Here is a 15267-nt window from a genome sequence, read left to right as displayed (position 1 = left end):
GGAGTTGCCCCTCTCCATGAAGCCTGTGCTTTTAAACGCTCTTTTTATCACTGTCAGCAGCCTTGAACTATTGGGATTAACAGGGATGGCCTTCTGCTTTTTACCTAGAACTGTTTCTTGTTAGTTTGAATATCTTTAGGCACAGACATTGTTACTGTGTTTCTTGCATAGACACGTGCATCAGTGTACTCATTTTTAAAATGTATTCTTTTAAAACTCAGTTACCGTTTTGTTCCCCAAGGCACGCAATGACCGGTTGATTCAAGAAGCAAACAAGAACTTTGCCAAAGAGGTAAGCTTTAGCTGATACATCTATTAATAATCACGAGCTACTTGCCTTTGGTAATTTTAAGTCTTTTTTTTTTTTTTTTTTTTTTTTTTAACAGATTGGTCTACGTGTTATTCATATCTGTCTTCCTGAAGGCAGCACCAAGGATGAGGTAACTGATGTACCTGAAAGAGTCCTTCTTTTCCATTTTTGTCATGAACTTTTATTTACTACTGGCATTCATTATTATTTTGACTAACCTCTAGTAACTCAAATTTTAGGATTGCCTTGGTTAAATAACAAATATTATCCCCTTACTGGCAAGAGTGAGAAAAAAGAGAATTAATGAGAATATCTGCTGTTCCCTGGCAAGCTGGGGCAGAATCAATAGAGTAATGTTTTGTTTTTGTGCTTGGTGTTTAATCCCAGCTCAGGTATCCTGTCTCCTGCAGTTGCTCTTGTGGCTGCACCTGATTATTGCCCAAATTACTCAGGGAAATTACAGATTACATAATTATGTGGGGAAGGGAGGGGGGTGTTGAATTTGTCTACTGATCTTCTAATGTTTCAATTATGTATTAAAAAACAAACATCCACCCCAAATCACTAGAGGCCTGAATTCTTTACCTCGTTGAAGGCACAGCACTTAAATATAGATAAACTTTTTTTTTTAGGTAACTTTTAAATATAGATAACCATGTGAAAGTTAAACCAGTGAAGGAATGTACAGTAAAAGATGACACTGTTCACAGCTGGCCTCCTTGTGCTTGGCAAGTTTGATAATCCTGCAGGCTTGAGAATTCTGTGTACTGTTTTGTTTTTCGGAATACTTTGTTCTTAAAATGTTACTGCCTTGCACTGTAACCTCAAGAACTGCTTCCAGATACACTGAAAGGAACTTTCTGTGAAGTTTTGTAGATTACAGATAGTCATCTACCCATTTAAGAAGAGTGGGTTTTTTAAATAAAAAACAAATACAATTTGTTGTTGGTAAATGTGTTTTATCTATTGGGTAACACCGTGAGAAATAGGTAAAATCTGGTGACTATGTGGCAGGAGTTGCAGTTACTTTGAAGCAATATCTTAGAAGTGGTCGAGCTCTGTATTTAAAGAGAAATTTGGGTTATTTCTGTTATTTAAAGGAAATTACTCCCAATAAAATTCATCATGGTTTGCTTACTTTCTTGCTTACTCACTATGACAGGTTTTTTCATCTACTAAAATCTACATCTCAGTTATGTTCCCTGGTGTGGGAAGGTGGGAGGGATTTCAATACCACGCACATCTGGGGTTTGCCATAACTTTCTGTGTACAATAAAGGCAAGTTAATAGTATGCTACTTTGCCCTGCATGAGTTATAAGTAATTTAAATGCTGTGATGATGGAAAGCTGAATTCAAGTAAGGTGCAATTAAAATGGAAAACCGAATTACTTTCCCAGGAGGCAGAAATACAGCTTGAAGTTTTAATTGCTCTGTAGACCCCCAGCATGTTGTAGCATATTAATGTTTTTTAAAGAAAAATGCAGATGTTTTCATGTCCATATACTGGTACATCATCCTTTCTAGTGCAATGTATATACCAGCCCTGTTGCTGTCGAGTGCCATAGGACCTTAAGAGAGATGCCTGGTTTTGCCTCAGGAGTCAGGAAACTGAAGAGGCATTTCTGTACCAGTGACATGCTTGTGTAATCTGTATTTAGCATGAAAATAGTAGGTTCTCTTGGTTCAGAGTTGCAGCTAATCTAACTCCTGCATAATTCCCCTAGTTTAATGCTGATTGCATATCAGGTGTTTGGGTAATCGAGTTCACAATTACAGTGAATAGTTTACAAGAAAAGTATTTTAAGAAGGCATGGTATTAGTTCAGGAAAAAAAGCAAACTACTTACAATCCTTTTTCTGTTGGATGTTAATCCAATTCTGTTATAAAGCTTTGTGATGTTTGCATACTGGTCTTATATTATAAGATGGCAAGACATGCTTGCATGACATTTCTCACCTAAAAAAAACTTGGACATGTTTTGTTCTATTCTATTCTTTCTGGGCACAGCAGAATAGCATGGATCAGCATTACACTTTAGAGAGGAAGGAATCAGAGGTAGGTAGTGCAGTCTCAGATGTCAGATATGACCAATTATAAACCACTTGAACTTGCATCTGGTTCAGTACTTGAAATTCATAAGCTTCCCTGTGGTGCCTTTTCAACATAATAGTTCTCCACAAGGCAATTGCCAGCTCTTAGTGTCAGGGTGTTTTGAGAAAAAAAATTGCTAACCATATATGCTGGTTTAATAAAATTTTTTTTTTTTTTTTTTTTTTTTTGTATAATTGTTCTTTCAAGTGTTACAACTTTTTGTCCCTGTATTGGGACGTGATCTGATCCTTTTTGGTTTTGCACTAAGTATTAACTAAGGCGTCCTGCTTCTAAAAACATCTTCCAAAGCTATTACAGTGAGCTATTAAAGCTATTACAAGCTTTTGCTGATGTTTGGAGCGGTGAAACACAAACTGCTTTTGGCAGCATAATGTCACATAATACATATTTACTTTGCAAGATGTTGAGAATAGAGTCAGGGTGGCTTAATTTGGTAAGCCACTGATAATAAACTGAGTAGAGCAGGTTATTGCTTTTTCATTTAGAATTTGCAGAAATAAGCAAGGGAAGCCAAGGTGGCCATAAAGTAATTGAAAAAAAATTACAGGTTTTACCTCATTCTAATCAGATTCTCCTTTTATCTGTTGTTCTAATCTTTAATGCTTTTTATTAACTCCCTAGATTGTCAGTGAAATCTTGAGACTTAATGAGGATCCTAACGTGCAGGGCCTTGCTCTTGACCTCCCAGAAAGCTTATATAGCAGTAAGGTATTAAATGCTGTGAAACCAGAGAAGGATGTGGATGGGTAAGTGGAACACTGAGAAATAGTATTAGCAGGCACATGCCTGATGGCTCTGTAAAATCAGTTTTCCCCTGTGCTTTTCATTAATGGATTCCTCAGTCAATGTGTCTAGCTGTGCTATTGAACAGTGATAAAATTGCCTCTGAATCAATGAGAAGTCATTTGCTGAAGTTTTGGTCATTATCTTTTCTTTTTTTTTTTTCTTTTTTTTTTTTTACATAATGTATATTTAGGGCAGAATTTTAAATTTTAAAGAAATTTAAAAATCTTGATTTACTGGTGATACTTAAGGTATTTCAGTACCTCAGTAATACAAGTGGTAGTCACAAAGTATTGTATTTTCACAAGGAGGATTGATGGAAAAATTGCAGAGACGGTTTTAACTTCCTTACAGCACTCTCTTGTGGTCAGAAAGTAAGCTATAATAGTTTGGACCCATTAGCACAGATTGTCAGTCAGTGTTGAGTTGTACTGCTCTCTGAAGAGACCGCTGGTGTAATTTAGTTTTGTGAGTTACCATTTTGCTGCTTTTGCAGCCTTCCTGCTCTTAGCTGCAGGCTGTTACCATTTTTTTTTGATCCCACTCTCTCTTTTTTTTTTTTCATGTCAGGGAAAAAAAAATCTAAAAATCCTTCAAGTTAGTTACCTTTCCATTATGTGGAATACAGGAGATTGTTAGAGAATGGAACATTTGGAGCATCCTTCTGTATGGGAGAGAGTGGAGTGCAGTGTGAAAACAGCTGGGTTGCCCCTCCTAAGCCAGCTTGGCTCTGGCAGCAGTGGTCTGGTCTCACTGTGGCCACTGAAGTGTTTGGGCCAGTGTGCTGTGGGTAGCCCAGTGTGACAAGCGAAGAGCTGCTGGTGTACTGTGGGATCGTGTCACTCATTGTAACTCAGATCCCTTTCCTGGCCTCTCTTGAGGCTCAGTGTTTGTCTAACTGGGGTGTGGGATGATAGAAATTAGCTGCAGTACATGACTATCAAAGGATTTGCTTTTGTGAGAGATGTTTGCTCTTGGGATTAGCTCTTAGCCATGTTACAAGCATTGCAGGGGATTTATGTTACACAAACTCTTTTTTTTTTTGTTGTTAAATTGCCATATTTTTCCGCTGCAGATTATCCAGTGTAAACCTAGGACGCTTGGTACATGGTGATGTCTATGACTGTCTAGTTCCTCCTACAGTGTGTGCTGTGATGGAGCTTCTTGAAGATGTAGGTGAGTCCTCCTCTCATAATCATTACATTAATTGTAGCTTAGCTATTTTACTCAGTTTTAATCCTGACTGGGAGCCAAATATAATCTGAAAAACCTTGTTGTGTTTTCTATTTTGTGTTGCTTTCCTACCTGACATGTGTTTGTCTCCTGCTAGTGAGGAGGACTCCTGCTCAGTGAGATCTGAATGCTGTATTTGTAGAAACAGGTCTCAGGCCTACAGATTTTGGGTATTAGGCAGGGGTTAGCAGCCATCAGCAGAATCACTTTCACTGAAGACACACAAAACACGTGAGTCTTCCAAACAGAAAATATAGGCATCACTTGGGGGTTTCACTTGACTATTTTAATTAGTGTGATCAGTTGGAGGAACCCAGGTTTGCCTGTCAATTGCTGCTGAGCATATCTTCTGGTTTGGATTGTGTCGTGTCAGTGCTGACACTGAAATGGCAGATTTAAACAAGCAGGTTTGCTGTGTGTGAAGACACTGTTGGTTTAAGGCAGTGTTTCACAAGTTGACTCTCTTACAGCGATTCATAATTGTTGAAACGAGGATTTCTGTAGCAGAACTGTAAACAGGAGGTGAAATGTACTTAGTAACAAACATGAATGAAAGGATTTGTGCAAAATACCAGAAAACCAGAAGAACAGTATTTGCTTACTAGAGTTTAGAGAGTCACCGGGAATCTCCTTAAGGCCTGTGGTTTGTGTCACTGCACGGGCTCCAGAAGAGCTGCCCGTGCTGGCACAGCTGCTGCGGTTGTGCAGGCACACGGCGCTGCTCTGTTCCGAGCCCCATTGCAGCCCCTTCCGCAGTGCTGCGGCCGTGGCTGGCCTGGGGGGAGCTCCATGCAGCTGCTGGGGCTTGTGCCCTGCACTGGGGGTGTCTGAATGACTTCCCTTGTGTCACACAGGTGGGAAGAAGGTTCTGCTGCTGGGAGCGCGCGGGGCAGAGGCTGCTGCCCTGCAGAGCGTGCTGCAGCGCGAGGGAGCCGCCGTCCTCAGCTGCCGCTGGAAAGCTCCGCAGCTGCAGAGTGAGGTGAGTGCTCTTCTGTCTGCCTGGGCTCATCTGCATCCCCACGGTCTGCTCATCCCTGCCAGCTGTCCACCTGACAATCCTGCCCTTCGCTGCCGTTCCCAAGAGGGAGGCAGCAGTCTCAGGTGGCACTGTGGGTTAGGGTCTTTTCTCCTTCCTGCTCGCTCAGAAATGGTGCAAACCATTTTGCATTGCATCTGGCCTTTACCAGAATATTGCATGTAACAGCAGCTGCTCTAACTTCATTATTTTACACCAAGAAAATAGAGGGAATCCAACAAACAAATGTGAGAGAAGGAATCAATCAAACAAATGTTTTAGCTCTCCTTTATGCTTTCTCTCTATGCAAGAGAAATGCCCTCTTTTTTCTCCCGTCCTGTGATACTGCCTCTGCATGAAATTACTTCCACTGGATTTGTGTCCTAAAGGTTTGCAAGTGTTGCTGCTCTTGGGAGAAATAAATTCCCAACCTTTATCTTTGGAGAGAACTGAAAAAGGATTCAAAGAAATCCAGGAGCCTTGAACCGAAGGATTTGCACGGTCTCCCTGGCTGCTTTTTGCAGAGCTTATAGACACAACTTAGAGGATGGAATGACTTCCTGTGAAGCTTAATGTTTGTTCCTTAGTCCCAGATTTCACAGAATGCTCCAGCTGGGGTTGCAGTGTCACTGGGGTACGTGCAGCAGGTCCAGGCTGTGGCAGTGCCCGGAGCTCCAGGGCCAGGCTGCCAGGCGGGGAGCGGTGCTGGGGACAGCTCTGGTGTTGGACAGCCCGTGCCACAGGGTGGCAGCCAAGGCAAAACCATGGCCTCCGGGCTCTGGAAGCGCAGACAGGAGCAGGAAACGAACTGGAGCAGCTGTGATAGAAAGTTCTCTGGCAAAGCCGTGTTTTCACAGCTGTGGATGTTTTTTGTCAGGCTTGTCTCAGCTCTGGGCTTTTAAGTGACTGACAGCACTTAGGAAACATATGGCTCTCTGGGAGATGGAGTGCTGTGAACTTGATCCTTGCCATGTCTCATTCCTCAGTTATTTCTCATTGCTTGGGGTTGTGCTAGGGAACTGCTCTGGTCTGGATGGGTGACAGGGTGGCCAGAGGTGTTTCCACTGGTTCACAGCAAAAAATCTAGATTGGGCCCAGAGCTGCTTGTGCAGTGCTGTCAATAGCTGGAGAGAGTTCTGTTTCCTTCCATCCAGATGCTTTCCCATAATCATGCTTTGCTTTTTGGCATTCCCCATGGCTTACCTCTTGGACCAGGCCACTGATGTGAAACAGAATGGGAGGCCCAAGTTTGAGGCTTTATGCACTTCAGTCTTCTCAGGTTCATTTTAACTTTTGGCAGTGAAATAGTTTGTACTTTGCTTGCGGGACTAATCATCAGAGCCCATAGGGAACCTACCTTCTCCCTCACCTGTGAGCCTGGAGCAGCATGTCACCAGTAATCCCAGAGCTGTGCTGAACTGTCTGGATGTCACTCTGATAGTAAACTCTAGCTCCTTGATAAAATCTAATTCCTGCAGGGAAAACTATCCTATTTCATATTCCCAGAAGCTGGAGAGTCAGAAACTGAGCACAAGTTTCTAACCAAACAATGAAGTACTCTGGCAACCTGTATTCGAACTACAATGTTGTTAGATAACATGATTATAGAATTTATATTTTTCTGCTTGTTTAAAATGCTGATTGTGAGAAACAGCTTTAGTGTTCAGCAGGTTTCTTCTCTTGATTTTTTTATTATTTGAACTTCAAGTAAGAAAATGTGCTAGTTGATGTTTAAGTTTTTCGAAGACTTGAAAGAATCAATTCATGTTTTGTTTTTCCTGCACAATACACTAACTTTTCCTTTCTCTGAATGGGACACCTCTACAGCGACAGTTTCTGTGCTGTTGTTTGGAAATGTAACCTATGATAGCATAGAAACTTCACTTAGGAAGTGAGGGATAAACTTACAGAGTATGATTTTTTCCACGAGGATGCATTTGTTTTGCAGCATATAACAGGAAAGGAGAATTTTATCTTGAGGGCAGGGGAATGTTATTTGTTGTAATCCATTGGCCTATTTGCATTGAAGCAATAACCCTGGCCTTAATGATGTAATGCCTTCCTGAAGTGGTTACTATATTACCTTAGATTAGCTCTGCTGATTTGTTCTTCTTTTTAAAAAGGACAGCATAACAAAAGTGTTTTCTTTAGAAATTCTTCTAATTTAAATGAGTTACACAACACTAAGTTTGTAGGTTTTTTGGATAAGGTTTTGTATTGCTATGGACTTGTTATTGCTTCTCACGCACTTTTGCAAAAATATTTTCAAAATGGTCAATCAAGAGGAAGTATGTTTTAGTCCACATTAGGAACAGTATAAAAATATAGGGGTAGCTCTCCTAACAAACAGCATAATGCTATCTACCATCTGACTTAGTGTGCTACTTAGTGTGCTCCTTTAAAGCCAGTCTGTTCAGTCTTATGTCAGGAAAATGGAATAAAATAAATAATGGTACATTTTCATTTCATTGCTTTGATCTGAAATAATGGACACAGATTCAATGTTCTTTTCCCGCCCCACTTCATGTTTTGTTAAGTTGAAAAGATTACTAATATTTCTTTTTTCTTCCATTTTGACTTCAGTTCTCATGGCACAACTGAGTCATGTCCTTCAGAACTGTTGAGCTTCCTGGGTTTTCAAATAATTAACACTTGCAATAATGCATTTTAGAAGGTTCTGACACATCTGTGCAAAGTTGTCATGAAGAAACATTGTTCTTTTTGCACTGATATGTTCAATGTAAAAGAAGTTACAAAGTGAGAGATAAAGACACAAACATATTAGAGGAAATACTTAAGATGTTACCATTCATGTGCTCTCCAATGCACATTCAGAGCATCGTGCCTGAAGAGCAACTTAGTGACATACTGTTAGGGACATCTCCCTTGTCATTTTAAATGTGACTCCCCGAAAGTCAGTTCAGTATTACATCTGAAGAATGGGAGCTGATGCATTTAATCCTTTCTTGTGTCAGAATTATGATTTCTAGTTTGAAGGGAGGTTGTCAAGTAGATTTGTATTGGGAAAAAATGGATTATTTTCTTGCCAAAACATGGGTAATACTTAGTGTCTGTAAGAAAACAGAATTTTGTTTCAGTCATCTAAATTCAGTCAATCATTATTTCAGCACGTCAACTTTAATGTAGTCCATGTGTGAACCACATCATGCCTGTTTTATGGGAGCTGCTATCCTATAATTTTATTGTAAAAGATGTGAGGTGTGTGCTGTCTAGGTGTAATTAGGAATAGAAAAGTTGTTTGCAAAAGCAAGGTTAAGAAGTGTGAGAGTGGTTCAGTTGGAGTGCTGAATAGGAGTTGCCTTTTCAGGTTGAAAAAGAACTTTTTTGCCATAGTGTGTTTTCCTTAGAGCCAACACTTGAGCTTCAAACTCTTAAACATCTCTTAGCTATTTGCTCTCCTAGTTTTGCTGTCTTGGTAAGACCAAGACTCTTGTTATGGGCAGAAAAATACACTTTGTATTGTAAGCATGAAAGAACAGGAGACGAGGCACACGGATTCTGTAAGAGGAGAGAATAGGGAAGCTGCATGAGCATTTCTAAAGATGATGATGCAGACAAAGTATTTCCATTTCAACATCTTATGCGCATCATCTCTGTTCCTTGTAATTTTGAAATGTATTCCCCTGTCTGTAAGGTAGAGGAGCACTTGCTAAAGTGTGGATCATAGTGGCAGGCTTGAGCCCACAGCAGAGGTGTGGGCTTGATTTTCTCGTGCACTGTGTAGGGCAAGTGCACTCAGGACGACGTGGCAGGGAAAGCTGGAAGAAACCATGTAATTAGTACATGCCTAGGTGGAAAAAGTACCTGAAACTAGTCATTGACTTAAAAAATTTTCAAGATTTCAGAAAGTAATTAGAATTGCTGTGGAACCTGATCTGTAAACTGATGTGCAAAGAGGTTTTTTTCATAAAGAGAGTTGTGAAAGAACTATTAATCAAATTCCTATTCCTCATTGCATCTCTTCAATTTTATACAGCCTAGCTTAATACCCAGGACTCTGGGGGCTTTTACAGTTCAATTGTTAATTTTAATTTTTATTTTGTTTGATCATGCCTTTAAAAATGGCTCTTGTAGCAGTCCATTTTAACTATGGGAAAATGAAAATTTTATGCAGACTTCACAGCAAAATGGAGTTTCAGTGATCTGTAATATACAGCTACTTTGTGTCATTATCATTTATTACTTGGCTGGAAAGTCTGTATTGTTGTTTTAACATTTGGTGTTCTGTCTTGGGAATGGGTGGTGCTTCTTAATCTGCTTCAACTAAAATCTTGGTGGAGAGGATCATATTTTATTATGAGGTAAGATTGCAGATTATTTATTGGCACAGCTCTTCCCAACTGAAAAAATATTTACCGGTGAGAAGGCAGGATACTACTGGACTTTTGTCTTACTTTGTCTCCAGCCTGTTGCCTAGCACATTAAGGAGGGTTTGGCCTGATGCTTGTCATTCCCTCCTCTAGCCAGCCTGATGGAATGGAGCCTTGTTGTCCAGGAAGCATGAGGCAAGCAGCCACATGTTCCCCCTCATGGGTATCTCCTTGACCTTCTGGCTATGGCTGCCTGTAGCACCTGGTTCCTGTCAGATGTGTCCTCTGTGTCCTCTGTCCAGGGGCTGTGGTGCATTTGCTGGGGGAAGTTAAATATGATTATTTCATAGGACTTTTCCATCTCTCACCTCTGTAATCAGTTTCTGATGTAGGAGTTGACCCTGAACACTCATCCGAAGGCTTGCTTCTTGCTTTAGTGATTAAACAGGCAGTCAAAAGGGTAGATTAGGGCAAGAGAGAAAAATCTAAAAGCAAAGGAGGCATGGGCACAGCTTCCTGTAAGTGAAACTAAAATTTCCTAATGGAGGTCACATAAATCTCTTCCAAGGATACGCAAAATTCTGTACATGAGTATTTTGCTTTAAGTGGACTTGCTCTCTGAAGTTTCTGGATATACTTTTTAAGAATACTCACAGGCAAAAAAAATTCTCAAAAACGTTTGTGATAGATACATTTTATTAACTCTGTCGGAACTTTTTCAATAGCTACACATAAAATATTTTTTTCTTTGTGAAATAAGGGAAAGGAAATTGCACTCAGGAAAGCTCTGAGAAATCAGTGTGTCTTTAACCTTTGGTACAACTCTTTGCTGCCATGTGATGCAACTTTTTTCATGGAGGAGGTAGGGCAGGGCAGCGAGATGACAGGTCCATCTGGTTTTCTGCTAAAATTTATGGGTATGTGCGATGCTAGCTATCCGAAACAGTGTTAATGTTGGCTACAAAAATAATTGTGTTCAGCTGTTAAAAACATTTTTCAGCATTAGGGTCGGTAGTCATAGAGATGAGTATTTGGTTCCATCAGTTGTTTTCTGACATTACAGTTACATTGAATCAATTCTGTCATAAGTATGTTGGCTGAACATTCATCAGAATTATTACTTGTTGCATACAGCTCTCAACTTGTTCATCAATTCACGATGCTAAGCGGTGTGCAAAGCTCTTAGTCCTTGTCCCAGAGGCTTTGCATGGAAAGGCATCTTGACTTACAGAATATGATTTATAACTGCTGCAAAAATATGAATTATTTTTTTCCTCGCAAAAAAAAAAAAAGCTGTGCTCACGTAACTGCGGAAAATCACTGTTTTTCTCTGTGTTGATGTTGACTGTTACAGCAGAGATTTCCTTCTTTTGCAGGGCAAAATGTGGCTTCAGCGTGGTATTTTTGGTACATGAGGCATTACAGCATCTTTTTATCCAGATTTCCTTGCAGATTTCTGAGTATAATTTGACCTGACACTGGTCAAGCATTGTGACTTGTGTGGCCTTCCAGGAGTGGTGTGTAAGCTGATACTTGCACCAGACTCAGGAGAGTGACCAGTTTGAAAAAGGCTGAATGACTGTGCACAGGCAATCACAGGAGTGTTGCTGGACATGTGACTGAAGCCTGAATCAGCTCATTGCATTAGTCATTTGTCAAGCAAGTGGATCTTCTCCCACACTTCTGGCTTTGTTTCCACATGGGGATCTCTAAGGAGAGTTAGGTCATCCTTGTGTCCTCTGAGGGGAAGATGGAGGTTTTTTACTTTTCTGCCTTTTCCGCAGCAGTTATGTTCTTCTCCCCTCCTGGATGCTCAGCTGTGCCAAAAACCTGCTATCCTGACAAGATTTGTAGCTGTTCTTTCTCGGCAAGAGTGTTGGGCAGGGTTGTGTCAAAGCACTTTTGGCCAAAAAGGAAGCTGGAATGCCTGTCAGTCACAAATCAATTCGGAGAGTGGCTCACTGAGTTTGTGACACTTGGAATTTATTTGCATTTGTCCAAAATATTACCAAAACTACTGCATTTCTGAAGTAATTTTTACAGTCAGGCTTAAGGCAATGCTGTGTCTGTGTTTTGGTTTTTTGGTGTATTTTAATATGTCTGCCTCTGATGCTGTCCCTTATCTCATGGTGATTCTAAAAGCTGGTAAAGGGCCCTGTTTCAGAGGAAGTGGGGAAAGAAAGGCACTTATGTCTTTGATTATAAGAATTTTTGTAGTAACCATTTTTGCTCCAACATCTACCAGGCTGAGCTAAATGAGGAGCAGTGATTAGCAGACATGAACTGAGAAGGGAGAAAATGCTTTAATTGGAATTCAAAGGCACTGATCTTCACAGGAGGGGTCATCCTGCATCCCTGTCAGCTGGCATGGTTTTCTGCTGTCAGGGAATCTGACTGTACTCTTTATAAATACCTATTTACTGTCTTCAACCCCTCTTTTTCTTAAGTTACTCCAAGTTATTTTGGACTTCAGGACAATGGTAGAACTTTATATTTGGAAGGATATAATCCCCATTAAATACTGATACTTACTTTGACCTCACTCACCTGATCTCACAATTTGTTTACCTAATTTAATTTTAAATGCTGTTCTTAAGTTTCGTGGCAGGAATCAAACTATCAGTGTGGATCTTTCTGTTTTGTTCTTGTTGTCTGTAAAAGCTTTGCTCAAAAGGCTATTGCTGTAGAAGTCTGAATATTTTTAGGATGCATATCCAAATGTGTATTTCTAAGATGAAATGCTTGTTTTGTTTCTGGGGGTGTTTTGGGCTGTCCCTAGCTCCGTCACGCAGACGTGGTGCTGTTCGGCAGTACGAAGCCCGATGATGTTCCTGTGAGCTGGATAAAGCCCGGGGCCACCGTTATCAACTGTGCTCACAGCCTTCTGTCAGGTAAGAGGTGATAAAAGGGAACAGTTCTTGCAAGTGGTGGACAGTGAGCCTTTGAGATGTGTGTGGCCTCTTGGTGACAGCCTAGTGTGGTTGAAAGCTGCATCTCTGCTGGAGGGCCTTTAAAGGTGTGGGTACAGGGCATGTGTGCACCTTTCTCTGATTTGTAAATAGGGAAAAGATGTTAGGTGAGAGAAGAAAGGTTGGAACTGATTCCTCACACCAGGGTGGTTAGATAAGTGGTGACCCAATGGATTCAGAGAGTTCAGAGGGAAGACTTTTGGGTCATCAGATGAGCTATTACATAGTGCTGGTTTGTACAGTGTCTTATCCTGTGACTTCTGTGGACTCACCCAGAATATAGGAAAAGGAGAAGGGAATAAATATCAACTGCAAAGTGCTGTGAAACTGTCTGCAGAGAGTGGTGCAGGGGGAGTACAGAAATCGTGTGTAGTTAAAAAGAGGCAGAATGTCTCCTGCAGTAACTATTCCTAAAAAAAAGGGTTTGGATTAATCTCCTTCCTTCTCCCCTAACTTGTTGTGGAGGGTGTATGTGCTCCATAATTTCTCAGTTGAAAAAATATTATAGAATTTTCTTATGAATAAAATTAAGAAGTTTTCCCAGAAGTTACTGTGCTGCTAGAATAACATGTAGTAATAATAATAACATGTAATTTTACATCTCTTAAGTTTCTTAAAATTCTGTGAAGGTCTTCGGATATTTTCTAGGTTTTTGGTGTGTATATGAACTTGACTGCTCAGCATCCCAATGAGATTATGCTGCAAATGAATAGGAAAATGAAGAAGTACATAGATATCATGACAGGTTAATCTGGGTTTTTTTCTTAATCTTATCACAAGTGTACTAGATTGACATCTATTGGTACAAAATAGTGGAAATGGGCATAAAGCTGAGAAAACCTAATTGCATGGGTTTTAAACTAGGGATATTCCCTAAGGGCAAATTAAGCAGACACTCTATGCAGAGCTGATGCAAAATCAGGATCATAATAAAGCAGCTGCTGTTCCCATGCAAAGCATGGCTTTAGCAATAGATTTCTTTCCTCGTCTTTCATGATATCCTCCTGACTTGAACAGACACTGTGGAGAACTGGGTTATTATTCACTTGATGGTCTGAAGGCATTTGGACATTCATTGTCCACCTCCCGAAGCAGATCTGTGATCCTACTGAGGATCCCAGGGGTGGGTACAGAGCCTTGTCCCTTCCTGATGCTGCACAGGTTGCCCAAAAATAATACATGTTTTCTTTTTCCTGGACTAGTGACTAGGAAACTCCTTGCATCTCTAATGCCCATTTGCTTCCCCTAGGGATTTTTGGATATAAATGTTAAGTAAATGTAAGGCAGGGCTTGGCACACAGGTCTCTTCAGCAGGTACCCAACCTGCTAGTATGACACAGCCTTACATGAAGGAGGAATGGGGGTGAAAAGGAAAGAAATAGAGAAGAGAGGGAGTGGTGGTACAGCAATCATACCTATAAATCAGTAAACCAAAAAGAATCTCCATTCTTCATTTTAATCTTGCAAGTAGAAACCTCTTACGTGGCAGACTTGGGGTGGTTCTGACAGGGTGGGATAAGCCATTCTGTGCAGCCTCAGTGGGCAGCAGGAGTGACTGGACTCTCCCAGCACTGTGTGCTGCCTGCTGAAAGTCCCACTTTCAGACACCTAATTCCCTCCATTGAGGAGTCTGAGCCTTCACAGATCTAAAAGTTAAACAGTATAATTGCATGCTACATCTTAAGACAAATATGTTCATGCCTTAGTTGCTCTAAAGAAGTTCTCTAAAAGAGTGTTAGAAGAACTGCATTACATACCACAGAATCATTCATTCCTAATGCAGGAAATGTAAGATTTGGCATAAGCATATACATTTGTTTGCATTTTTCAAGTTGTAGCAATGCGCTTTGTTTCCATTTTTTTTGGAAAGGCAGCATGAAATTTTTATCGAGATAATTTAAATGGAACTTATCTACCAAATGTCTGTCTGTCTTTATGGTTATGTTTTTGAGGTTGCCAGACCCTTGGAGAAACTCCAAAATTACAGCAGAAAGGCATTATACCAGCTGTAAAAATGTTGGTCTCAAGGCTTTCTAGAGAGGTACACGAAACACAGGTGTCTGACAGGAAGAATGCACTTAGTTTAATTGCAAGATGTTTGTGGAAAACCAACTGTGGAGTAGTTGTGACCTTGGAGAAACAACTGAATCTTACAACTGACTCTTGACTTCCATGGAATCTGGCTGAGGTGCTTGGAAATTGTTCTGGATTTTTTCTTGCTTTAGAAATGTCCGACTTGACATCTGTGGGGTCGCAGGAGCTAAATGAAGCCTGAAAGCAATAATGGTCATGAAGTAACTTTTGTTCTTGCTAGATGGTGGCTAGATTTCCAACTTGTGTGGGTGTACAGGTCATCTAACACACTGCATGGTTTAAAAGCAGTCAGAATTTGCAAGGATGTAGCTGAATGGGGAAATGTAATGTTGTAAATCAGGAGAGTAGAGATAAAAGTGCTCACTCCAAAGTGGCAATTCTTTTTAAAGTATATTTTTTTTTATCAAAAGTTTTTAAAT

At 40.4% G+C, this 15267-nt stretch overlaps 1 protein-coding gene across 2 annotated transcripts in view; it reads left to right on the top strand.

The window, feature by feature from the left end:
- The window catches only part of MTHFD1L (methylenetetrahydrofolate dehydrogenase (NADP+ dependent) 1 like), a 143936-nt gene that overhangs the window by 3026 nt on the left and 125643 nt on the right, over positions 1-15267 (top strand). Inside the window, exons 3-8 of one of the 2 annotated variants that reach the window (XM_005518641.3) lie at positions 242-292; positions 387-440; positions 3045-3169; positions 4282-4382; positions 5294-5418; positions 12565-12676. In XM_005518641.3, coding sequence (XP_005518698.3) covers positions 242-292; positions 387-440; positions 3045-3169; positions 4282-4382; positions 5294-5418; positions 12565-12676 — 568 coding nt within the window. The remainder of the gene's footprint in view (positions 1-241; positions 293-386; positions 441-3044; positions 3170-4281; positions 4383-5293; positions 5419-12564; positions 12677-15267) is intronic. The other variant, XM_088053208.1, reaches the window with a different exon arrangement.

The sequence above is a fragment of the Pseudopodoces humilis genome, chromosome 3, assembly GCF_049639895.1.
Source record: "Pseudopodoces humilis isolate 2021_Gansu_Grassland_sample_001 chromosome 3, ASM4963989v1, whole genome shotgun sequence".
In the NCBI taxonomy this organism is placed as follows: domain Eukaryota; kingdom Metazoa; phylum Chordata; class Aves; order Passeriformes; family Paridae; genus Pseudopodoces; species Pseudopodoces humilis.
Note: the sequence above shows the minus strand (reverse complement) of the source record. Positions and strands in the feature narration are given on the sequence as shown.